The following is a 26685-nucleotide window of genomic DNA, read 5'->3' on the forward strand; positions in this document are numbered from 1 at the left end:
AGAGGGAGAAGCAAGCTCCATGCAGGGAGCTCAATGTGGGAATCGATCCCAGGACTCCAGGATCACACCCTGGGCCAAAGGCAGATGCTCAACCACTGAGCCACCCAGGCATCCCCCTCTTGGTTTCCTAAACAGAGTCTCTATTGCAGCCACAGTGGGCTCATGTTTAAGAGAAGGAAATGTCCACTGGGAGGAGCTCCTCATGGAAGGTTCGAGAGTATAGTACAAACGGGAGGCCAGTTTGTGATTGGACAGGGGAGAAAGGAGAAGCTGAAATGTAAACTTTCTGGATCTGGCAGTTGGAAGGAGAGTCCGTCTTGTCAGATCCACGGGCAGACAGGGAGCAGGTGAGGGAGTGATGGCAGGCCCTCGTGCTGTGCACATGCGGTGGGTGCTGGGCATTGTGCCCCCACTCTGCATCCCTAAGTAATTTGATCAAGTTAAAGGGTGAGATATTTTAAAATGTGAAGTTGTGTTGAACAGGAAAAGTGTGTTAAGTTAGTATTTGATGTTTTCCTAATTTATTCATTAGATCCTAATTTTGTTACAAACTTTTTAATGGCATGTATGAGCTTTCTTTTTCTTTCTTTCTTCTTCTTTTTTTTTTTTAGTCCGTCTAGAGATGTGACCAGATGACTACAGTCAGCTTTGTACACGAGAGAAGAGTTAGCTCATCACTGCATGCTCACTTTTACGAATCATTATGTGTACTATTTATAATAGTTTCATTATGAATCCTTTAATTTCTAACTCTTTTAATTGTTAGTGGTCAGCTTTAAAAAAATCCTCTTCTTCCCACATGAGAGGAAGTTTAGTTGGCCAAGTCCACAGTAAGCTGTAAGCGTTCAGGCATTTCTCCTTTCTAGAAAGATTAAAAGTGAGCCTGGGAGCAAAGATGAGCATCTGCAGTAAAAAACAAGGGAAAGGACGTTTCCTCTCGGATGAGGGCTGGGCACGTCTGCGCACAAATGCAAGCTTCCTCATTACCAAGAAGGTTAAACCAATGTAGCTTGGATCAGGACAGTTAGAATTAGCCTTTCTTGCTGTGAAATCCACTTTCTGTGTGACTTTAGTTTGGGGCTAGGAACACTCACTGGTGAATTTGAACATGGGTACGGTCTCTATGTTTCAGAAATAATTTGCGTATGCTTTGTCCCATTTTTTTGTGGTGACTTGTAACTTCAGGCCTTGAGCATTTATAACAGGATTCAGACCTGAACTGTGAGCCCGGTGTGTATCTGGCCTCACACCTGTCTGTTTCTGTGTTTGTGTAATTTTTTAAAAATATTTTTATTGGGGTTCAATTTGCCAACATATAGGATAACACCCAGTGCTCATCCTGTCAAGTGCCCCCTCAGTGCCTACGTTAGTGCAATTTAAAATATTCCAGATTTTTAAACAGTGGTCACTCCTTAGTGGTTTTCACGGTCATTTTTTTTACACTACGGAGCACATATTCTCTTTTCCTGGCTTAAAATGATTGCGAGGTGACAGGTATCGGGGGAATTTACTGTTTCAAAAGCACTTATTTGTAAGCAAGAAAGACTAAAAGCATAGGAGTTAAGATTTTAATTAGGAAGCTAGGAAAAGAGCAAAATCAGTAAAAATTTAGAAGGTAAAAAATTCATTTAAAAGCACTAAAAGTAAAACAAAAAAAATTATAAAGGTGACTGACAACACTAAAGCACGGCCTCTTGAGAAAATTAATCAAAATATAAAACCTCTGTCAGAACTGGTTGAAAGAGTCATAAGCATGAGAAAAGCAGACATATTATAGGAATGACATACATTGAATAAGAACATGTTATTTATGATTTATATCAACATATTTGTTATAGATTTTTTATTTTAAAAAATCCTAGAAGAGGGAGAGTCTGAATGCCTGCACTGTGCTCACTAAGGAATAGGAGTGAAGACCAAAGTTCCTGCTGGTTCCTGCTAGGTACAAACTACAGGTGTAGCAAGTAATTATACTCCAGATGCATCGTTCCAGGCAGAGGAAAGGACAGAAAACAATCTCAACTAATTGTCCAAAATCTTCATGGTACCCAAACCAGCAAGGCTTTTTCCAGAAATAAAAAACAATTATTAAAATACTGACTATCTGTTAACCTCATTTTGCATACTTACAGGGAAATTAGGTCTATAGACTCAAAATATTTGCCAACAGAAACCAGCATTAGATGAAGTAGGATTTGCCAGGAATGCAAGGATTGTTTACCATTAAAAATCTCACTAGAATCACTTACTTTAACAGATTAAGAAAATAAAGCCATATAATCATCTCCAGAATCACAGAAAAAGCATTTGAGGTATTTATTTATTTATTATTTTTCTTTTTTTAATAATAAATTTATTTTTTATTGGTGTTCAATTTGCCAACATACAGAATCACACCCAGTGCTCATCCCGTCAAGTGCCCCCTCAGTGCCCGTCACCCATTCACCCCCACTCCCCGCCCTCCTCCCCTTCCACCACCTCTAGTTCATTTCCCAGAATTAGGAGTCTTCATGTTCTGTCTCCCTTTCTGATATTTCCTACCCATTTCTTCTCCCTTCCCCTCTATTCCCTTTCACTATTATTTATATTCCCCAAATGAATGAGACCATATAATGTTTGTCCTTCTCCGATTGACTTACTTCCCTCAGCATAATACCCTCCAGTTCCATCCACGTCGAAGCAAATGGTGGGTATTTGTCGTTTCTAATGTCGTTTCTAATATTCCATTGTATACATAAACCACATCTCCTTTATCCATTCATCTGTCGATGGACACCGAGGCTCCTTCCACAGCTTGGCTATTGTGGACATTGCTGCTAGAAACATCGGGGTGCAGGCGTCCCAGCATTTCACTGCAACTGTATCTTTGGGGTAAATTCCCAGCAGTGCAATTGCTGGGTCGTAGGGCAGGTCTATTTTTAACTCTTTGAGGAACCTCCACGCATTTGAGGTATTTAAATGTCCCTTCTGATAAAACCTGAACAACCCAGAATACAGGGACACATGGCTGCAAATAGCCTGTATGACACATATTTGATTCCGAAGGTTTGAAATCATTCCAGTGAAAATCAAGGACAAGATGCCTACTTGCTGGAATCTTTGCTTTTCTGTAGAATACTATGAACTCTCCTTAATCCAGCAAGGCAAGGGATATAAGGAGGCATGAAAACAGAAATTATTATTATTATTATTTTTTTATTTATTTATGATAGTCATACAGAGAGAGAGAGAGAGAGGCAGAGACAGAGGCAGAGGGAGAAGCAGGCTCCATGCACCGGGAGCCCGACGTGGGATTCGATCCCGGGTCTCCAGGATCGCGCCCTGGGCCAAAGGCAGGCGCTAAACCGCTGCGCCACCCAGGGATCCCTGAAAACAGAAATTAAATAAAAATTATTATTATTTACAGATCATATGGTTGTATATGAGGAAATTAAAAATAACTAAAATACTGGGAGTGACGAGAGTTCAGGAATTTATCTAAATAAAAAAATTAACATGTAAATAAAAATTGTAAGGATTTCAAGAGATGATATGATTCCTACCTAGAAACTAGTGGAATAAAAAGCAAACAATTATAGCTAACGTAAAAATGTAGCAAGTTTTTAAAAAAGATTATTTATTTATTTATTTATTTATTTATTTATTTATTTATTTGAGAAAGAGAGAGCATGAGCACGGGGGACGAGCAGAGGGACAAGCCGACTCTGCACTGAGCATGGAACCCAATGCAGGGCCGAAACCAAGAATCTGACACCTAACTGACTGAGCCACCCAGGCGCCCAAAAATGTAGCAAGTTCTTTAGGCACAAAATATATATTAAAAGAATCAGCAACACTTTTTTATACATGCAACAAGGACAAATAAGATGAAATTAGAAACCATTTATAACAGCATCAAAATCTATGCAATAGCTAAGGATTGGCTAAAGAAAGGATGTACAAGAATTCTACAGAGAAATATAAAAACTATTAAAGATCATAAAAGTATTTCTAATTAATTGGAGTAGTATGGAAGGAATTATTATAAAAAGTTACAGTTCTTTTTAAGTCATTCTATTTCAGCAAATTTCTAATTAAAATTTCAGTTGAACTCTGGGAAATGAACAAGGGGTAGGGGAGGAGGGGTTGGAGTGACTGGGTGATGGGCACTGAGGGGGGCACTTGATGGGATGAGCACTGGGTGTTAAGCTGTATGTTGGCAAATTGAACTCCAATAAAAAAATAAAGGCAAATCAAAAATTAAAATAAATTATATGGCATATATATTTAAAAAAATTAAAAAATAAAATAAATGAACTAACTAAAAACAAAAACAAAATAAATAAAAAATAAAAAATAAAATTCCAGTTGGATTTCTGGAGGTACATAGTAAGCTTATTTTCAACATTATGTAGAAGAATAAATGGGAAAGGAGAAAAAATGAGTGGGAAATATCAGAAAGGGAGACAGAACATGAAAGATCCTAACTCTGGGAAACGAACTAGGGGTGGTGGAAGGGGAGGTGGGCAGGGGGTGGGGGTGACTGGGTGGCGGGCACTGAGGGGGGCACTTGACGGGATGAGCACTGGGTGTTATTCTGTATGTTGACAAATTGAACACCAATAAAAAATAAATTTATTAAAAAAAGAATAAATGATTACAAATATCTAAGTCATTCTTGAAAGAGTAGAGCAAAGATTCATTGACAATGGAATAAAGTTGCAAATGCAAAAGACAATACTACAAAATCAGTAGCATTTACCAAAGCAGAATGTTTTTATGATCTATAGGCGGGGAATTATTACTTAAAGTAAGTTCCCAAATTGGGCACTGCAGAGGCTCGGTGAGAAACGGCCTGTGGCGGTCGCTCAAGCACCCTACGTGTAACGTACTCAGTGCCGGGTGAGCAGCGGGGCCGGAGGGGGGCCTGAGGGGGGCCGAGGGGTCCCTCCCTCCCAGCCTCAAGCTCCAAGGGCTCAGTCCCTCCCAGGGACCTAGAACCCAGTCGGGTCCTGCCTGGCAAGGGTCCTGAGCTCTCCACCCTTCGGGAACAGCGATGGGCACGTCCAGGAGGAGTGGTGGCAACACAAACCATTCCTCTGTTTGCATATTTTCTTGCTTCAGAACCACAAAGGGTGTAAGATGGATGGACTTTTTGGGGAAAAAAAATTAAACAAAAAATATAAAAGCCGTTAAATTTTACTTTGCAAAATTAAGGCTTTCTTATTAACCAAGCATCAACAGAACAAAATTAATGGTGGATAATTGAGAGAAATATTTGGAATTCTAAATATACATACATATATATATGTATATATATTTAGAACACTATGGGAAAGTGTTTAGAACAGAGCTCGCTGAGATATGTTCATAAATAAAGCACATAGTATAATACGTTTTGTGGAAATCCAAGTTGTGTACATCAAAGCACCGCATTTTCTGAGGTGCCTGGGGGCTCAGTGGTTGAGCGTCTGCCTTCGGCTCAGGTCAGGGCATGACCCCAGGGTCCTGGGATTGAGTCCCACGTCGGGCTCCCCTGCATGGAGCCTGCTTCTCCCTCTGCCTGGGTCTCTGCCTCTCTCTGTGTGTCTCTCATGAATAAATAAATAAAACCTTTTTTTTTTTTTTTTAAAGCATCACATCTTCTAAGAACACATAGAAACAGAAGGACAGCACGTTATGCAGCAAAACGTGGGGAGAAGGGAGTGGGGATGAGAATAGAGAGGCTGAGCTGGGATAAGAGGTTGCTCCGTGGATAAAACACCGGGGGAGCAACATGACAATATATGATGTCGTGTAACACACTCCCATTTCTAAAAATTATTTTTTAAGATTATTTATTTATTTATTCACAGAGAGAGAGAGAGAGAGAGAGAGAGAGAGAGACAGAGACCCAGGCAGAGGGAGAAGCAGGCTCCATGCAGGGAGCCCCACGTGGGACTTGATTCTGGGTCTCCAGGATCATGCCCTGGGCCAAAGGCAGGTGCTAAATCGCTGAGCCACCCGGGGATCCCCCCACACTCCCATTTCTAACCACAGAAGCAAAACATGTGCAGCATCAAAACCGTCTGGTTGCAAACGTCAGGGTTTCTGTAATCACCCAAAGCTACGGGTGGGAGCCACCGTCTACGCCTTGCCTCCAGGTGGCAGTGGACAGTAAACCAGAGTGTGTCCTTGTTCCTACGACATCGGGAGTCCCCCAAATCAAGTGGCCAGCAGACCCACGCTTACGTCCACAGGAAGCTGCCGGCGAGGCACTGAAATTATTCACAAAAACATGCTCGTGAGACCGAGGATCAGCGGTGAGAATAGCGCAGCCACAGAGTCAAGGGGGGACACGGCTGCTGAAGGAGGGTGGAGTGGAGCGGAGGGCGGGAGGTTTGGGGGCCCGAGGGGCCGTCTCTGGGCCTAGGAAGGTGCAGGGCCCAGCCATTTGAGAAAGCGCAGCCCTTGCCGTCCTCAGACCACACGGCAGTTTCTCCCGGCGGTTCTTACGAGGACCAAGCTGCGTGGTGCTGAGAACAAGGCTCTGGGGAAGCTGTGTCCCACGGGTGGCACCTGTTGCCCGCAGGTTCACGGGCTCCTGACCTAAGGAACCTGACTATCAGCCCCCGCGGAAAGTGGCCTCTGCGCAGCAGCCTCCGGGGCACTCTCAGGCTCCAGGGGGGTCCATGCGGCCCACGGGGGACCTGCTTCGTGGGCTTCAAGCAGCGGTGGCTTCTAGGCCGCATGCTCTAACCTCCACCCACCTGCCACGACCTCACGCCACCTGTTAGAGCGGCGGCCGGACACCAGCTGAGTTGCAGTGGAGGTGACAGCTGGACGCGTCTCGAAGGCTTGCACACGTGCTCAGAGGTGGCCACGAGGGTCCACGGAGACTGCTGCTGGCCCCGTGGGGAGCCCCGATTCCTCCTAAGGTGAACCTGAGGCTCTGCTCCAAGGCAGAGGCCCTTGCAGCCCAACTCTGTACCATCCTGCTCCGCCAGGAGGCCAGACCTGGCCCGACCTGGCCCAACCTGGCAACAGGTGCCAGCCCCGACGTGGCTCCAGCGTGTCCTGAGGGGAGTAGCCACCGTCGTAGGGCCTTGAGTTGGTTCCGGGGACGTTACCTGAAATTGCTTGCCAGCCACACACCTACCCACCACCTGGGCCTCCACGGGAGACCCCACCGCTGTCTCTCAAAGATGCTTGCTCGACAGTAAATCAACCCCCCAAGCATTAGATGTTAGATGGGGGCACAGAGCTGCATCCTCGAGCAGAGTGACCCAGGACCGCCCAGCTTCAGCGAGGGGACCGCAGCGGTAGTAGGGGCTGTGCCCACCTTCGTCCTGCCCCCGCATCACTGGCTTTGAGGTGGCTCGAAGGAAGGGTCTCCGAAAACCACCTTTAAGTATGAGGTGACCTTCAGAAGGAGGACCAAGCATAGAAAGACCAGACATGACACAAAACAAAACAAAACACTCAAAAACCCCCCAAACAAAAGAGGAACCTACACACCAAGTCCCGAGGTAGCAGAAGCCACAACAGCCCTGAACAGCCCACTTCCAGTTTTTTCACTGGAAAGAGCTAAGCCATGATCACTTGAAAGATGCTGCTAATGTGACCTTTTAGTACAATAAAAGTCAAAGGTCTACTTCCAAAAACATCCCATAAATTGATGTCCGTAGCCCTGGCCTGTCATGTTTTAGTGCGATTAGTACCGTAGGCAGAATGAGATTAGAATTCCAGGTCAATGTGCTTAATTCCTTGTAACTGTCACAGGGTTAAGGGATTTTTTTTTTTTTTTTTTAAGAAAAATTGAAGTGATGATGTCACTAAGAAGGGGGCCATCGATGCAAATTGCCATTTTTAAATTTCGACTCCAAATCTTATGATTCAAAGTCAGTCTTCGCTTTGCATAAGAGTGTGGGACTGTAAAAACTGCTCACGCAAGCTGTGAGCTTGCAAAAAATATCTGGTTTCTGTTTTGCAAAAGAAAAGGACCCTTCATATGTCATGATGCATAGAAGCCTACGGTCAAGGCATAAGCAGCGCCGGAGGGTCCAGGGGTCACTCACGGTGGTGGCGGGTCCTCAAGGAACGGGGGAGATAAGCAGGAGGGGGGACAAGGGAGGGAGGCCGGGAGCTCAGGGGAAGGGCAAGGAGACAAGTGTGGACACAAGATGGAAGGTGACACGCGAGACGCGGGAGAAGAAGGGAAAAGTTCTGTAAATAGAAATGAACGTGATCCGAGCCCCAGGGAGATGATGGCAAAGTGAGAGGGCGTCAGGCTCTGTCCCTCAGACGTGAATCATGCAGGAACCGGCTGCAGGGGCCCCTGGGGGTGTCCCTGGGGGTGTCCCGGCCTCGGGGCTGCGGGGGGGGGGGCAGCCAGGGCGTCTGCAGGGGCCCCTGGGGTGTGTTGTCCTGCCCTCAGGGCTGCGGGAGGAGGCAGCCCGGTAGTCTGCAAGGGCCCCTAGGGGGTGTCCCTGGGAGGGTGTCCTGCCCTCGGGGCTCTGGGGGGCAGCCAGGGCGTCTGCAGGGGCCCCTGGGGTGTGTCCTGCCCTTGGGGTTGTGGGGGGCAGCCAGGGAGTCTGCAGGGGCCCCTGGGGGTGTCCCTGGGGGGTGTCTTGCCCTCAGGGCTCTGGGGGGCAGCCAGGGCGTCTGCAGGGCTGGGCCGCCGGGGCCTAATATGCACAGGCCCTTGAGACCAGAGGTACAAGATACTGGCCTCTCCCAGGGCCAGTGCACAGCGGCCTTCCTGACATGTGCTCAGGTGACCTTTCCTGGGGGGGTGGGGAGGGAGCGCCCTGGTTCTGCGGTGTCTCCTCTTGTCGGCCTCCCTGCTGGCATCCTGTGTAACACGGCCACCTGCTCAGGGGTCCCACCTTCGAATAGAACCCCGCAGCTGCAGGTGGCGGGGGGAACTTAGGGCTGCTAACATAGGAATGTTGGGGGGGGGGCTCACAAATAATCCCTCTACAATAAGACCAGTCCGTTCGGAGTTCGATGCCAGCAAAATTCCCTGGATGGCTCACGAAAGGGAAATTCTCCGGAAGCTTTTGCAGCGGTGGGGCTGACAGTTTGCTCATCCTAACGCTCCCTGTCTGTACCTCCTTTGGTTCTGAGCTCAGGAGTGGGAGAGAATGCGCATCACCCTGTGGGCCCCTGGGCGAGGCTGGGTCGGGCTGGGCTGCAGGCCCGGGTACACCTGAGCGTCTTAGCCACACGCAGCACCGTTGATTCCCGACGGCAGCGAACCACACGCGGCCTCTCGTTGGGGCTCCGACCCCCGGTGGCGGCTCCCTGCCCGTGCGGGCCGTGGGGTGCAGGTGCCTCATGTCTGCAGCACCGCACACCCCACTGCCCCGACCTGCTGTGAGAGCGGAGGGCTGCGTGTTTCCTGCGGGCCGCGGGGGGCGGGGTGCTAACCATCCAGCACCGTGTGGGCTGGGGTCTGGGACCAGAGCTTGCCACTGGCAAGAAGATTCAGGCAGCGAGGGGACCTGGGGCGTGAGCACGATCCGGGCAGGGCCGCTGGCTTCCGGAGGAGTCTGTTTCTACCCGTGGCCGTCGTAGAAAGAGCCCGCCGACCATGACTTGGTCGCCGTGTGACAAACATGAAAGAGGGATGGCCGCACGTGGGATTTCATGACGTGTCCGTCCCCTTGCCCTCAGCAAACTCGGGAAGTTATTAAAGGGCGCTGTCATAAACCCACGGCCCTGGCATGAGCTGCTTACAACCATCCACCTCCAGCCGCCCCTCGACGGGCACCTGCGTATCCTCGAGCATGAACAGACCCCGCTCTTTCTTCCTGACAATGTATTTTGCTCTGATCGCCACACCTGCCATCGGCGAGGACGTGCCAGGTCCCCCCTTGCACGTGTCCCCTCAGAAGGCTGCACCCGTGACCCCCCGGCCCTCCCTGGCACAGCGCCCACCGCAGCCTGGAGCTGAGAAGTGAGCCTCTCCCAAGTGTTCCGATTGCAGACGCTCCCGGGGCGGGGAGGTCACCACGCCTCCCCGGAAAGGCTCGGCTTTGGGTCCGGGATGCTGGACGCTGAAAGGACAACGGTCTCGACGGCTTTCAACTGCTGGTTTAAATACCCCTGCCCGTCTCTGTATGTTACCCACCAACACACTTGGTGCCAAGCATGTGTTGAGGGACTTTCTCAAGCGCATGAATATATGAATTAGAGTCACCAGGAGGGCAGGGGACTTTTGCACTGCGCTGTGCCCCATGGGGGGGCCGCCCTTCCACCGCCCGGGGCAGCGGAGGGCCCCCCACGGTTTACCAGATGCCCAGGGAGAGGCTGAGGACTGGAGGAAGCAAATCCTCCTGCTACAAAGGGGACCAGCAAGACAGGTGGACGGCTACGGGGTGAGATGGGAAAGCGGGGAAGAGGCGGACCCAGTGTCCAGACAGGAGGCGGGGTGGGGACACTGAGGCAGAGCCGCATGGAGAACCCGGAACCCTGATCTCTCAGGACGAGGGAGGCTGGGCGACGCACTGCAGTGTGTGTCTTGTGGTTGTCGCCATGCGACACGAGGCCCCGACAGGTGCAGGGACCTTCCAGGGCTCGCGGAGGGAAGCCGGCAGTGGAGAGGCTGGTGATATGGGAGCAGCGGGCCACCAGGCAGGAGCCACTGCTGGTCTGAGCTGGAGGGGAAACGAGAGCATGAGTGGGAGGTTGAGGGAGCCACAGACCGTCTTCTGTTTCAATGGGTGCTTGCGGGGAGGAGCACGGCGTCCTGGTGCGAGAAGGAAGTCAGGACGGAAGTGCTGGGGCGGCTCTGCTGAGAAGGCAGGGAGCGGGGAAGCATCTGCAGGTGACATGCTGCCTCTGGAGCGAGTCCTGCTGGCCGCTCTTCTCCTGCAGGGTGACAATGCGCAAGGTAAGAGCTCGCCGGCCGCCCAGTCCCTGGGGCCTGGTGGGACATCCCAGCTGCTCCCAATACAGACAGCGACTCTCAGGTCACCAGAGTGCTCACACCCGGAGGGGTCCTGTTTACTCCTTGATGGGATGGTGGTGAGTTGGGGACCGTCACCAACCCAGTCACAGCTCATCTCCCCCCCGCCCCCGCGTCTCTGTCTCTCTGTCTCTCCCTGTCTCTCTCTCTACCTGACCCGCTACCCCTCTACTACCCACAGCCATCCAGGAACACCTCGTGTTCACTATCATCCAGATCTCATCCTTTGTCAATCAGTCCTGGGTGCAGCATCGGGGCTCAGGGTGGCTGGGTGACATGCAGACTCACGGCTGGGACACCGACTCTGGCACCATCATTTTCCTGCACACCTGGTCTAAGGGCAACTTCAGCGACGAGGAACTCCTAGATCTGGAGATGCTGTTCCGCGTCTACCTCATTGGATTAACCCGGGAGGCCCAAGAATACGTCAGTCAACTGCACTTCACGTGTAAGTTCAATCCTAAGGGAATTAGGAAAGTTCCTAAGGGAACCCCCCTCAGGAGGTTCTCCGATTTCTGGGGAGCATCCTCACCCCCTTCTGGACCACTGCCCATTATTCCTGCCGCACTGTAAAAATCTTTGTGCATAAACTTCTTGGGGGTCATTCCAGATATCGACTCCTCAAGATGTCGTAGACTCTCACTTTCTCAGATTCCTCTTTTCTTGTGCATTTTCATCTTTCCCCAGTGGTTTCCCTTCTAAGGCCTAAAACATGGACACACACAACCGTCCCCCTCTGCGCCTGACTCCCTTAAAGTATAATCTCTTCCCCCATTGGGTGTCTCCCCAAGTCTATGTCCACAACTTGACAACCCTATAATTCATATGTTCATGCACTTGAGAAAGTCCCTCAACACACGCTTGGCACCAAGTGTGTTGGTGGGTAACATACAGAGACGGGCAGGGGTATTTAAACCAATGCTTGAAAGCTGTCACAGGCCCAGCAACCTGGACACTGAAAGGACAACGGTCTCGACGGCCACCTTCCTGTGTGGTTCTTTGTAAATTTTGTTCCTTTTGACTTGTATTTGTTTCAACATAGCTTCCTTCTTTATTTTCACCTCTTTCCATCTGCAAAGAGAGGCAGAGACACAGGCAGAGGGAGAAGCAGGGTCCCTGCGGGGGACAACCCTCAAGGCCCACGTCACGGGACCTTGCAGCTCCAGACACCCAACCGCTGAGCCATCCAAGCTTCCCAAGTTGTATTAGTTTTTTTTATTTATTTATTTAATTTTTATTTATTTATTTATTTATTTATTTATTTATTTATTTATTTATTTATCTATTTATATTTATTTATTTATTTATTTATTTATTTATTTATTTATTTAGTATTGGTTTTTTTAAATTGACTCAGCCCACATTCCAAGATCAGGATGCTTTATATAAAACTCCTATATCATTTCTCTCAATTTTCCCCACAAATCTGTTTCTCCTTCTTCCCAGATCCTTTTGAAATACAGGTGGTCGGTGGCTGTGAGCTACGTTCCAGTGACTTTTCAAAAGGCTTCTTGCGGTCAGCTTATGAAGGATCAGATTTTGTGACTTTCCAAAACATGTCCCTGGTGCCATCTCCAGGAGCTGATAGCAAAGCCCAGAGCGTCTGTTATCTCATAAACCAGTACGAAGGCATCAAGGAAATAGTGTACAGGCTCATCACGAACACCTGTCCCCGATTTGTCTTGGGTCTCTTCGATGCAGCAAAGGTGGATTATAAGAGGCAAGGTTCGTACAGCCCCTTCCTCTAAGATTTTTCTACACAGTTCTTGCCCCTTCCCACCGTCCCTATCCAAGTTGGAATAAGGAAGAGTTCAAGAGGGACAAGGTTTGCTGGGTTCATGTTCCTAAAGCAAGATAATACGCACGTGCCGATGTGGTTAATAAGCCCTAAGCTGTGTCTCAGAGCCCCCCTCTGAAAGTGCTTCATGCTCCCCACAGTGCGACCCGAGGCCTGGCTGTCCACGGGCCCCGCTCCCGGGCCTGGCCGGCTGCGGCTGGTGTGCCACGTCTCCGGCTTCCACCCCAAGCCTGTGCAGGTGACATGGATGCGGGGCGAGCAGGAGCAACAGGGCACCCAGCGAGGCGACATCCTGCCCCATGCTGACGGCACGTGGTATCTCCGAGTGACCCTGGACGTGGCTGCCCGGGAGGCGGCCGGCCTGTCCTGCAGGGTGAAGCACAGCAGTCTAGGGGGCCAGGACATCGTTCTCTACTGGGGTGAGGAAGACGGGGTCTGGAGGTGTGCGACGGGGGTTCCTGAGCCTAGAGGCTGGGGCAGAGGACGGTTTCTGGAGGCCAGAAGTAGGGCCTGTAACAGCAGGAAGGAAGAAATACAAGTGATTTCAAGGATGTGAGGATGGAGCGCAGGGAGCCTCAGATGTAAGGGACTTGGGGAGGGATGGGTGCCTTTCCCTGAGCAGGTGTGAGGACAGCGACCGGGCTGGTTGGAGACGGTGCGTGTAGCCAATGTATGTGTCAGTGTGGATGGAGTAGAACTGGCGGTGGGTCACCCACGACACCCGTGTGTCTCTCCAATGCCCACAGGACATCACGTCCCCATGTACTTGATCCTGCTGGCCGTGACGGTGCCCCTAGTGCTTCTCATAGTCCTTGGCTTGTGGTTTCGGAAGCGCTGGTGAGTTCCGTTTTCTCCTCTCTTCCCGCTACCTTATTTCGCGTTCCATTTCCACCTGTCTTAGCGTCCGTGTCCTGACCGCGCCACCTCCAGCGCACCCAGTGTCTCCCGTCTCTCTTTCCCAGCTCCTATCAGGACATCCCGTGAGCTTCGTCACCATGCCTCCCCCAGCAGCTCGGGAGCCTCGGACAACAGACTGACGATACCCTTCTTTCCACCCTCCGTGTAATTTTTTTTTTTCCTGTTTCTGCGTTATGACCCCTTGTTCACACAAACTAGCTCAGTTCTGTGACTCCGTATGGGACGCCTTGCTTGTAATCTCCGTTTGGTCCATAGTCCTGCGCTTTTGAAGCCCATTCGGCTTCACAGCCTCCAGGGTGCTCCCTTGTCCGTACCTGGGAAGCCCTTCTTCAGCTCTGCTACACGGGCACCTCGCTTCTACCCCGCACGCCGTTACTCAGGTCTTTCTTCCCCTTCCAACGTGCAAGCTCCTTTGGGACGATGACCGAGACGAAGGTGCGTTTCCTGCGTGCAACATATGCTCAGTGAGAGTCAAACCCAAATAACCCATATCCAAGTTCGATTTCCTGACGTGGTTGCAGTATTGGGAGGACTGACGTTTCCCTTCACATTCCAGAGTGTCCCCGGCCCAGAAAGCCCACATTTCTTTAGCTCCCTCATTTTCTCCCTAACACGTAAGTGCAGCTTTGCTCCTTGCCCTGCTTACTTTGTAAATACAATGGGGCAACTCTCTCCAACTTACTCTAAACAAGAAGAGAGACTGAACAGGCCACATCTGCAGGGCAGGGGAGCAGGCGTGTTTCTCGATGGTTAACAAAAAGGAAAAAGAGAACTGGTCCCCAGCATTAGGATGGGATCAAGGCAAGGGATGCATGTGGAAGACAAGCCCCTATCTATCTCAGACACCCTCATCTGGATTTTGTTTCCTTTAAGTTTCATTCACGAGCTCAATACTTGTCAAACACTGAATCTGAGATAGGCACACGCACCCGTAAATCGGTGGGGACCGTACCCCCCAGCCTGGAGGTACAATGCCTACTTCTTCCGTCTACGTCCTTCGTCCTGGGTACATCGTTTTGTTTCTTTTTAGGAATTCTGAATCAGTTCCATAGATAAGTTGATGCATTTTACTGTACGTAAATTCTACATTTACGTACAGTAAAATGCGTCAGTTTTAAGTGCATAGTTCCGCTCTTTTTGAAAGATGTGTACAACCATGCAAGCAAGACCACAATCAAGATGCAGCACAACCCATCACCCTGATACCTCTGCACCCATTTGCAGCTAAACTGTCAACGGGGCACCCCTGCAACTACTGGCATGCTTACTGTTATAGTTAAGCTTACACTTGTCTTTTCTGTATTTTTTCTTTTTTTTCTTTTCTATATTTTTATTAAAATGAAATCACCTGTATGTACTCTTTGTATCTAGGTGTTTTCCCCCCAACCTAGCATATGGTTGTAGGTCACTCAACATTCCTTGTTATTGCCCAATTGATTGCATGTATGAATAAAGCACTTTTTTTTCATTCACCTCTTCTTTGATGGTTATTTGTTCTGTTTCTAGCTTGAGGTTCTTTGAATAAAGTTGCTTTGTTTGTTCCATTACCTGCCTGGACTAATTCTGTGGATTCTGGGTGCCCTGACGTTTGCCCTGCTCTCTCTCTCTCTCTTTTTTATTTAATCGAGGTGACAATTGGTATATAACATTATATTAGTTCTAGGTGTACAAAATAATACTTGGGTCTTTGTCTACACTGCAAAGTGGTCACTGTAAGATCTCTTTTCTCTCCTCCCTTCCTATTTTCCTCCCTCTGTCCCACCTTCCTCTGAGTCACTCCTATCTCTACTTCCTAGATGGGATGCCGCCCCATTCATGAATGATTTAATAAAGCCAAGACATCTTCAGATTCACTTGGTTGAACTGTGTGTTTTAGCAACATGTCAAACAGGTAAGGAGGTAAGGTTTACACCCTTTGTTGGGGGGACGCGTGTGGATTGGAGCGCACCTTCACCATTCAAGCAGCTTACAGACCTGCCCTGGCTTCTACTTTGCGCAAAGCTTCACGTCTGGCCAGGAAGAAGCAGGTAACCGTGGCCTGCTTTGCTCTCTCCTTAGTTTGTGTGCAACCTTCTGCGTCTCTAGGAGTACTCGAGAGCTCATCAAGGTCCACCGTGGATGACTCACTTCCCCACTGTCTATGAAATTTCAGCTGCTCTCTTCTTTGCTTCGAGTGGAATTGCAGCTGTAGGCAGCAGACATGTAGAACTTTGACTCTTGCTACCCTTTGCTATTGTTTCCTACAAGCTCCCTGGGCATAGGGCTTCTCTGTGGAGTTCCACATTGGGTCTATGCTTCTGGTGGCCTCAACACTACAGGTCCTCAGTCTCCACAATCACACCAGGGATGGAAGGAAGCAGCCATGTGTTCAGTCACCCCATTGCTCTTGCTGACGCTAAGGCAATGTTTGAACAAAGTGCTTCTCCATCTGTTGCACGCCTTTGGTCTTTTTCCAGAATTCTGAAATGGTTTATTTAGAAAATTATGTCCAGTATTATCCCTGGTATTTGGGGGAAAGCATGTGCTGAGCCCCTCACCCAGCCATTGGGGTGTCCTGCTCCACGTAGACATGTTGTAACATTATAAATAAAACCAACAAGAGTCTCAGTTCCTAGTCATTGAAAGCAAAGCACAACAGTATGCAGTATGGAAACAGCTCCTCCAGACATTCTGTTGTTAAAATCTGAAGAGCCTGGAAGGAATGAGAGATTCTAGAATATTAAGCAAAAGCAAACCAAAAGAAAGGGTAGGAGGTGTCAAAGATGCGAGAGCTCCTTGTGGGTGCCTACTGGCCCACTCTGTTCCTGGGTGCATCTTCGCGCTCACGCGGACTGGAGGGCCGGGGCGGGGACATCAGACCTGGGTCAAGGGCGAGAGCTTCTGGAGGTCATTCCTTGTGCAGATGCTCAGCAGCTCTTGGGACTCCCAAGAAAGCCCTGGGCTCCTGACAGGGTGTGACGGTGGCATCATGGTTTCTGGGGGTCACACTGTGTTGTCAAGAATCCCACAGCAGTGTTTCGACCCAGGCCGGCACCCAGTCTGCCCACGTGAACTGAGAGCCACTCTGGGCTGCGCTGGACACACAATGGCCAACACCATGAGGTCCAGCCCTTACACCTGCCAGATCCCTGGGGTAATGGTCGCTCTTCACAATGGTCTTGCTGGTGACATCGATGTTCCGGCCTCTGCATGACACTGATGGGCAACTGTGCTCCCAGATGCTGCTCCGTGTGCTTGGACTTGCTGTGGAGCCACTCGCCCAACCCCACGGCCACCAGCTCCTTTCTGCAGCCTTGTCAGCGTTGGCTACCACTCCGTCTATCTGGACTTCTCCAACATGTTTATTCCTTAAAAAAAAAAAAAAAAAAAAAGGTCAGCCACTTACAAAGCCCAGAATCCAAGACTGAGCCGGGTCTCGGCGTATGGCTTCCATATCATATTTTCCCGTTATAAGGGACCTGAGAGCCGGGGGGAAATGGCAGAGTTTGTACCCGAGTCTGGAGCTGCTCTGCTGCACCAGGAAGGGATGGAGAGCTCAGGGAGGAGGGGGTGTTGGGAATTCAGAAGCAGGCTGACATGGAAAGGATCCCAAGTCACAAATGGGACTCAGAGAAAACAATGGCTAGGACAGAGTCCATCATTTTCTTTTCTTTTCTTTTCTTTTCTTTTCTTTTCTTTTCTTTTTTGTATTTTTCAAATTGGAGTTTATTTGCCATTGCAAACACGTTGACATTCGTGCATCTATTGCAGAAAAAAAATGACTCATTGGTTACCTGGGAAGCTACACAAACAATTCATTCTCTTGAAGACTGGTACATAAATGGGAAAAATCTCATACTTATTCTGTCTTTGGTTATCTCAGCGTAATGAGATAGTTATTTAGGAGAATATATCTTTGTAGAAATATTTTAACTAATAAAGAAGGTACAACACCTTTGCATTTCCCCAGAAGAAACACCACATTTAGGCCAGTTATTGTCACGGTGTGTTCAGGTGTACCCGGGAGCCCCTGGCCCCCTTCCGGAGGCTCTGTGAGCTCAAGACTATTCTTATAACAACACTATGATGATATTTTAGTGTACATCGCTTTCCAGAGACTATGGGCATGTAATGTCGCATCAGATTTTATTTGGAAGGAGATATGAAAATTTAGCTGCCTTCTATTAAGTCAGAAGTTAAAGAGAATGACAAAAGGTATTTTAAAAACCTACAAAGCCACTATTCTCATTATGTTTTTTTATTTTTATTTTTTTATTTATTTATTTTTTCATTATGCTTTTTTAAAAGACACATTCATTTTGTTTTTAAGTCAGTAAAGAAACACCTATCTTAAAAATGTATTCGTGTTTACGTCGAACATAATAACTATCTAAAACTCCATCTCTCTTATGTCACCAGGGGGCATGTAAAGTGGGACATCTGCCATGAAAATGGTTTGGCAGTTCCTCAAAAGGTTAACCATAGAATTAACCATTTGGCCCAGACTTTTCACCCCTAGATATATCCTGAAAATAGATGTTCAGGGACACCTGGGTGGCTCAGTGGCTGAGCGTCTGCCTTTGGCTCAGGTCATGATCCCGGGGTCCTGGGATAGAGTCCCGCATCGGGCTCCCTCCATGGAGCCTGCTTCTCTCTCTGCCTGTGTCTCTGCCTCTCTCTCTGTGTCTCTCATAAATGAATAAAATTAAAAAAAAATAGATATCCAGACAAACATTTGTATGCAGACGTTCACAGCAGCGTTGAAGAGGAAGAAACAACCCCAATATCCACCAGTGAAAAAATAGTGACCCAAAATGTGGTAGACTCAAACAACGGAACATTATTCAGCCACAGAAAGGAAAGAAAAAATAATACAATGTGGGTGAACCTCAGAAATACGACGTTTGGTAAAAGAAACTAGACACAAACATGCTCATGCCGTGTAATTCCATTTATATGAAATGCTCAGAATAGGTAAGTCCTTTGAAATATTAGGAAGATTATCAGTTAACAGAGAATCGGCACGGGGGCGGGATGAGGCGGGGGGACTGGGCAACGGGTATGGGATATTCTTTTGGGGTGATATGCATGTTTTGGAAGTTGTTGGAGCTAGTGGTGGTGCCACAGTGTAATGTACTAAACGCCACCGAACGGGAACACTTTAACACAGTTATTCTTTTGAATAAAGATGTTCTTCAAAAACAAAATAACAAATAAAAAATAAAACAGTTAATTCTATATTGTGTTTCGCCCCAACAACAAAACAGATAAGCAATTAGATATTCGCGCTATAATGCGAAACTCCAGAGTCTAAGTATAGGATGTCCCACTTTGGAAAAGAACGAAAGGAAAGATGGAAAAATCTCTGGAAAGAAAAATCGCCTACAAAGTAATGACAAATGTGGTAACAGAAGTCTCCTCTTCAACAGCAAATGCAAGAAAATAGTAAGTTAGAATTTGACATTTGAATTTGAAATCCAGACAGACCTGGACCTCCCTCTGCTCTTCCGATAAAAGGGTTGTAGGGACCCCACCATGTGCTCTCTTAAAAGACAGACAACGGCAGAAACCAAAGTGAACCTACAGGAACAGAGTCATGTTAGGAAGCAAAACAAAGCAAAACAAAAATACGAAACCCACAAACATGCAGTTTGGTTTGAAAGCCAAGAAGGCAAAGATGCAGTGGGTTTTCCAGTCTGTCTCAAACGTTTAAACCTCTGTGACCTAGTCCGGGGGAGGCCAGGGTTTCATTGTCCCTGGAAATACCCCTCAGAGCTCAAATTTAAGGTTCTTTCTGACTCTTACGAGTCTGTGGGTCCCGGGCTACAAGCCCATCAAGGTTCCTGAGCTTAACAGCGAGTCTGTGAACTGACTTCCAGGTTTGGGATACGCTGGGACAGGGGGTCGGAATTCCGACAGTGATGAGACAGCGCTGAGCCGCCACACGTGCAAACAGGAGGTGCTCAATCGGTACCTGGGGGATAAGTGAATGAGCTCATAAACGAACAAGTAGGTCAAGGCACACTTGCCATTTTTGGGTCTGTTGTTGACGTTCATTCTTTGGTTGAAATCATGAAATTCAGGGCAGCCTGGGTGGCTCAGCGGTTTGGCGCTGCCTTCAGCCCAGGGCGTGATCCTAGGGACCCGGGATCGAGTCCCGCGTTGGGCTCCCTGCATGGAGCCTACTTCTCCCTCTGCCTGTGTCTCTGCCTCTCTCTCTCTCTCTCTCTCTCTGTGTTTCTCATGAATAAATAAATAAAATCTTTAAAAAGAAAAAAAAGAAAGAAATCACGAAATTCGAGCAATTCAGTGGGCTGCCTGGCTCCATCTCCTGTGGCTGCTGAGAGCCCGGGGCTGCTCCCAGCCCAGATGCCAGCTGGGTGCCAACTCATAGGCCACCTGTGCTTTGCTGGAGGGGCCCCTGCTGGCCCCGCGTCTGCAGAAATCTCATGATTGGCTCCAAGACGCTTCTCTTCTTTGCTCTTGGGGTAGAATTTGAGGATATTTGTTGTATTTCTAATTCTGGGATCTTGGAGGAAGGAATCAGAGGGGAGTTTTCACCTGTTAATCCTGTTCTCTCTTCTTTTCACCCTTAAAGGGGGGACCCTGTCTTCTGAGCTCCTTGATCAGCGTTAACCGGCCGATTGATTGTGTGTGTCCCCCCCCCCACCCCCGGCGTTTGGTTTTGGAGGCTTGGGCCATTCGGGAGAGGAGGCCGACAGCCTGCGCGTGGAGTAGCTGTGTAACCAAGCTCCGGGTGTGCCTCTTGCATCCACGCCTTAGGTCTGGTTTGCACGGAGCAGGGGTGGTGGTGGTGACAGCGACAGTGTCGGGGGCACGGGGGAGGGGGGCACAAGAACACCTGTCAGGTGCTGACCCTGCAACGGAGCCTGTAGTTCTCACGTGGGCTTTGAGTGAGCTCCAGGAGCCGTGGGTGCTCACGCTGACGCTGGCTTCCCCGCCACGGCCGCCGGCACTGCCTCTCCTGCCGCCACCTCGCCCTCAGTGGAATACTAGTCACGTAGGAGAATTAATCTGCTCATTATGCTCACACACCCCTAAATTCTTAACACTGGTGCATGCCAGCGAATTGCCAGCACACCCAACCGAGTCTTGGGCGCTCTGTCTCAAACTCAAGGCTTACAAAGAAAAAAAAAATGACAATGTCAAGTAACGTTAAGCCTCTGCTGTCCTCTGGCTGTGACCTAAAAAGTGAATTAGCTTGTAGGAGGTATTGGATTCCAGGAATATTGTTCTGACTTACATACTTTGCAATTTGGACTTTGCAATCGGTGTTGGATAAAGGCTGCTCTTAACACCGGGAGCTGTTTATTTCCAGGCATAGAGATCGTTACAATCCTCATTTTGCGTTTTTTTTTTTTTTAATCTACATAAATGGATCGGTTACTGAAGGCTCCTTATGCTTGGAATGATTTACCACCACCTTTCTGCTAGACGGTATGTAGATCTATGCAAAATTGTCATTTTTTTTCCTGATTGGAGAAAAATCAAAGAATCATCCTTGCAGCTAATATTGATTAGAGTCCAAATATTTCACTCAGAAGATGCTCAGTGTACTGTTGCAGCCTGCCAGGGGCATCCCAGAGAAGACGGGGGATGGCATCTTAGGACTAGCACCTCTGAGCATTTGGTGAAAAGCGACAAGCACCCTGCTCACCTAGTAATCTTTTGTTTGGTGTCACAAAGGCCAAAATGTTGACCTTAGGGATGTTGCCAGAGGAGGAGGAGGAGGAGGCCCTATTGCTTGTGAACCTTCTACAGAGAGCTATGCTTGACTGACTCCCCAAGTTCTCCGGACCTCAAGGTTAGTTACCCCGTGCTCCAAAGCTTGAGAGCGACTGAAAGGAGACCATTCGCTGGTAGAAGATGTCATTTTTACCCTCAAAACTGGCTATGGCATGAGATTGATCGCTTGCATCACGCACAGCGGTATTTGTTGCATTGGGCTCTGCATCTGTAGCACCGCAGTCGGGTGGGGTGGTGTTCGCTGGCCTTGGTGTGAGTGACGGTCAGCATACACCACCTCCCCCAACCCAACCGCCCTGCCCAGAAATGAGAATGTGGGTTAGAGGGACGAGTCAAAGGCGTGAGATGAGCCACGGGGGCCAGTGTGGACGCTGCGGGAGGTGAGGACACAGGGCCCGAGCAAGGAGGCGGGGAGAAGGCTGAGCCGCGTGGATGGACCCAAAGCATCCCTGTAGAGTGGAGCTAGCCCAGCAGTTGTCTGACGTCCCCCTCTTGTTGGAGGTTGTAGGGGTGCAGACCCGGCAGGCGAAGTGACCTTCCAACCACACTGGGCGTCTTCCCAGGCGCTAAGTACGAAGGGAACCGAAGACAGGAAGCAGCTGGAGGCCGGGGAGATAAGAAAATCAACGCTAGAGTCAGGCTGGGGGGAACTGAGAGTGAGTGGGAGGCTCGGGCTGTGGGAGGTGCAGCTCTTGTGTGCCGGGGGCGAAGAAGTGGTGGGCCCAGCGGCCGAGGGTGGCAGCCCACTGTCCGGGGAGATGCGGCTCCTGCTGCTGCTGCTGTGGCCCACGGCTCTGTACCCGGGGGGAGGCGGCGAGGCAGGTGGGCACCCGGCTGCACCTGCCCGGGCGGTGTCTGGATGTAGCCAGGGAGGGTCGGGCTGCTCTCGGAGGGGGGCAGGGGCCAAGGCCCTGGAGACTCCTGTCTCGGGCTCTCTGCGGGACCCAGAGGTTCCAATTCTCCGTGTGTCATGGGCCCCGACTGTCCCTCCCCTGCCCCTCTGTCGCCCTTCCAGCGCCTGCAGACCTTCAGGGGCCCACCTCGTACCGTGTCATCCAGATCTCGTCCTTTGCCAACAGCAGCTGGGCACAGAACCAGGGCTCGGGGTGGCTGGGTGATGTGCAGATCCACGGCTGGGACGCCGACGCTGGCAGGGCGGTTTTCCTGAAGCCCTGGTCCAAGGGCAACTTCAGTGACGAGGAGATGGTCGAGCTGGAGGAGATCATCCAGGTCTACCTGACCGGGTTCATCCTGGAAGTGCAGGACCACGCCCCGGAGTTCCAGATGCAATGTGAGTCCAGGCCTCTGGGGTCGAGGAGGGGGCTCCCAGGGCCTTCTCTCCCCTTGCTCCAGGCGGCTGCTCCCTGGGAGCTCCCGCCCACCTGCCCTCCCGTGCTCCATCTCGGAAGCAGGTGCTCGCTCTGACTCCACACCACACACAGCCTTCCGGGTTCTTCCTGCTGCCGTCTCTAACATCTCCTGCTTGGCTTGGGCACGACTAGCTCCCTCAAACCCCAGCAAGGAGCCCCACTCCCCTGCCCCGAAGCCCGGGTGACCTCCTCCTCCACTGCCCCTCCTGGGACCTCCCGCGCGGTCCCCCTCCTGGGCCCCCTGGACGGCTCACCCCAGCCCTCGCACTCTGCCCCCCTCCCTTCCTCCCACATGCATTAGCACAACTGCGTCTCTACCATTAGTGACGTGCATGCCTCCCCGGGTCTCAGCCTTCTGAAAAATCCCTGCTTGCTGTAATGAGGTTTTGGCCCCTTATTTGACACCTTAGACCTTTCGCATCTCCCGAATCCCAAATCCCAGGTTCTTCCCCCATCTCTTTCTCATTTGCTTCTTCATAATTTTTTCTCTATTTTCCTTCCATCCAGACCCCTTTGAGATCCAGGGTGTAGCAGGCTGTCAGCTGCACCCCGACAGGGGCACGGAGAGCTTCTTGCGGGGAGCCTTAGGGGGCCTGGACTTCCTGAGCCTCAAGAATCACTCCTGTGTGCCTGCCCCGGAGGGCGGCAGCAGGGCGCAGCGCATCTGTGAGCTCATCCTTCAGTATGAAGGCATCCGAGATATCGCGGAGAAGCTCCTCTTTGAAACCTGCCCTCGGTTTCTCCTGGGCCTCCTCGACGCTGGGAAGGCAGAGCTGAGGAGGCCAGGTTAGTCCTGTCCCCGGCCTCCACCCCCAGAGGCTTTTCCATTCCAGTTCCCACCACTTGTTTTAAATTCAAGAGTAGCAGGTGCCTGGGAAGAGAGGGGCTTAATCGATTTGGCTTCCAAAGGAGGAGAAGGGTCCCTGTCCCAACTTGTGAGCTTCCCAATCCCTGGGCTCTAGAGCAGAATCACCGTCTGACACCTCCCTGCTGCCTCCTGCCCCAGTGCGACCCGAGGCCTGGCTGTCCGCTGGCCCCAGCCCCGGGCCTGGCCGGCTGCAGCTGGTGTGCCACGTCTCCGGCTTCTACCCCAAGCCTGTGTGGGTGACGTGGATGCGGGGTGAACAGGAGCAGCAGGGCACCCGGCGAGGCGACGTCCTGCCCCATGCTGACGGCACGTGGTATCTCCGAGCGACCCTGGACGTGGCAGCTCAGGAGGCAGCCGGCCTGTCCTGCCGGGTGAAGCACAGCAGTCTAGGGGGCCAGGACATGGTCCTCCACTGGGGTGAGGAGGGGCTGGGGCCCCGCTGGGCACAGGGAGTGGGTCCACGAGCATCCAGGGGGTGCTGGCCGTGAGCAGGGCTGGACAGATGAGAGGGAGAGTAGAGGAGGGTGGGGCTTAACGACGGAAGGGGTAGGGGAAGAGGAGGGAAGGATGGAGGGAGGGACAGAGGGGGACAGGGTGAGATGGCAGGGACGAAGAAAGGGGTGGAGGGAGAGGGGGATGGAGAGATAGAAGGAGGCAGAGGGAGGGATGGAGGGAGTGTACCCCAGGAGCAGGCAAAGGAAGGCGAGAAGAATCAGAGAACGGGTTTTGAAGTGACTTCCTGTGTCCTTTCCTAATTTCCAGGAAACTCCATCTCCATCGGCTTGATATCTTTGGCAGTAATATTGCCCGTCTTGATCTTTCTGATAGGTCTTCCGTTTTGGCTTTGGAGGCGCTGGTGAGTTTTTATTTATTTTTATTTTTATTTTTATTTTTTTGAGTATTTATTTATTTATTTATTTATTTATTTATTTATGTTCAATTTGCCAACATATAGAATAACACCCAGTGCTCATCCCATCAAGTGCCCCCCTCAGTACCCATCACCCAGTCACCCCTCCCCGCCCCCCTCCCCTTCCACCACCCCTAGTTCATTTCCCAGAGTTAGGAGTCTCTCATGTTCTGTCTCCCTTTCTGATATTTCCCACTCATTTTTTCTCCTTTCCCCTTTATTCCCTTTCACTATTTTTTATATTTTATAAGGGTAGGTTTTAGGTCTTATGACGAAGGTTTACCACCATGGAAACAATAGATTTACATAAAGACGATGGGATTGGGGAGTAAGGGAAGAGGGTCTGGTGGAAAGACTGAGGTAATGCGATGTAAATCGATAAAATGGTAGAAGGAGTGGATGTGTAGACCAAAAAAAAAAAAAAAAAGATTAAAAATAAAAACTCTTTAATATTTTTTATATTACCCAATATAATATCCCCATTTTCATTCATTTGGGGAATATAAAAATATTAAAAATATAAAAATATTTAAAAAGAGTTTTTATTTTTAATCTTTTTTTTTTTTGGTCTACACATCCACTCCTTCTACCATTTTATCGATTTGCATCGCATTACCTCAGTCTTTCCACCAGACCCTCTTCCCTTACTCCCCAGTCCCATCGTCTTTATGTAAATCTATTGTTTCCATGGTGGTAAACCTTCGTCATAAGACCTAAAACCTACCCTTAGAAGTATGGACATTCACATGTTCGTGCAACCAATTTCTAGAGCTCATCTCATCTTGGAAAACTAGAACTCTGTACACATTGAACAACCCCTCCCCAGCCCCTGCTCCCCACTATTCTATACTCTGTCTAGGAATTTGACACCTCTGGGGACCTCATTTAAGTCATACGTTTATGCGTTGTCCTTTTGTGATTGGCTTATTCCTCTCAGCACAAGGCCTCATGGTTCATCCACGTGTCACAATTTCCTGTGTTCTCAAGGCCGAGTCATGATTTCCATTGCACGAACAGGACACAGGGTGTTTACTATTCACCCGTCGACGGACACCTGGGCTGATTCCACATTTTGGCGATTTGTGTATATCATTGCTATGAGCATGGGAGCACGAGCGTCAACTCTGCAGTTATTTTTTGCTTGTGTTCTTCACAGGTCCTATCAGAGTATCTCATGAACCCTCGCCATCTCATGAACTCTTCTTCCATTTGGGATAAGCACTCGGAAGCCCACAAATTCAAGTTGTCAGCCCTGGGAGCCGGGGAGGGGTCGATAGCATCTTATTTCACTGAATAATCCTCCTATTCAATAGTATCAGAGTTCCTATAGGATGTAATGCAAATCACTAGCTCTAACAGGAAAATAAGAGAAAACCATGAGTTTATTATGAGGTGGTATCAAGAGTAGGATTCTCCTTGACTTCCTACACATGAGTGTGGGAGAGAATGTGTCTCAAAATAAATGAAATATGATATACTGGGACACCTGGGTGGCTCAGCTGTTGAGCATCCCCCTTCGGCCCAGGGCGTGATCCTGGAGACCCGGGATCGAGTCCCACATCAGGCTCCCTGCATGGAGACTGCTTATCCCTCAGCCTGTGTCTCTGCCTCTCTCTCGGTGTCTGTCATGAATAAATAAATAAAATCTTAAAAAAAAAGAAATATTATATACCACTTACTGGTGACGTCCTTTTGGCTTCTGATGTTAGACCTTTTTTTTTTTTTTTCTGCTTCTGCTGAAATGTCATTTGTCAAGTAGGCAAAGTATCATTATGCTGGGAAGGTTGCGTTCGCAGAGATGCTGAGCAAGTTTACCATAATGTCTCCGACTCTACCTGGTTGACCGTCGAGGCGCAGCTGAGACGCTTCTTCTTCCAGGAAGACTTCCTTAGTGCTACAGTGGAAGTGACTCTCCCTTGTCTGGTGTCACTTCACTCTGTACCCCTGGCATTGAGCTATTTCCGGGTTTCTGCTCGTTTTCCTTGCAAACTCCTTGAGAGCAAGGCCTGCTTCAGGTCAATCTCTAGCATGCATGAGCTCTTCCGTGCACAAGCATTTGCTCAGTGAAATAGTCTGAGTTGATAGAATTACCTCATTAATGGTCTTTTCCAAACTTATAGCCTTCCCTATCCCCAACCCCTTCCT

General features: G+C 49.5%; 2 protein-coding genes across 2 annotated transcripts; both read left to right on the plus strand.

Annotated features, from left to right (window-relative positions):
• Positions 1-10716: 10716 nt before the first annotated feature.
• LOC140627049 (T-cell surface glycoprotein CD1c-like) lies at positions 10717-15096 on the plus strand. The gene is made up of 6 exons (XM_072815089.1): positions 10717-10855; positions 11112-11378; positions 12377-12655; positions 12869-13147; positions 13475-13565; positions 13691-15096. Exons 1-6 carry the CDS (start codon positions 10795-10797, stop codon positions 13710-13712), a joined length of 999 nt encoding a protein of 332 aa, XP_072671190.1. The 5' UTR covers positions 10717-10794; the 3' UTR covers positions 13713-15096.
• A 6925-nt stretch (positions 15097-22021) lies between these two features.
• LOC140626617 (T-cell surface glycoprotein CD1b-like) lies at positions 22022-26159 on the plus strand. The gene is made up of 6 exons (XM_072814347.1): positions 22022-22214; positions 22408-22683; positions 23270-23548; positions 23769-24047; positions 24393-24486; positions 25697-26159. Exons 1-6 carry the CDS (start codon positions 22151-22153, stop codon positions 25716-25718), a joined length of 1014 nt encoding a protein of 337 aa, XP_072670448.1. The 5' UTR covers positions 22022-22150; the 3' UTR covers positions 25719-26159.
• The last annotated feature ends 526 nt before the right edge of the window (positions 26160-26685 follow it).

Source organism: Canis lupus, chromosome 38, assembly GCF_048164855.1.
Source record: "Canis lupus baileyi chromosome 38, mCanLup2.hap1, whole genome shotgun sequence".
NCBI classification, from domain to species: Eukaryota; Metazoa; Chordata; class Mammalia; order Carnivora; family Canidae; genus Canis; species Canis lupus.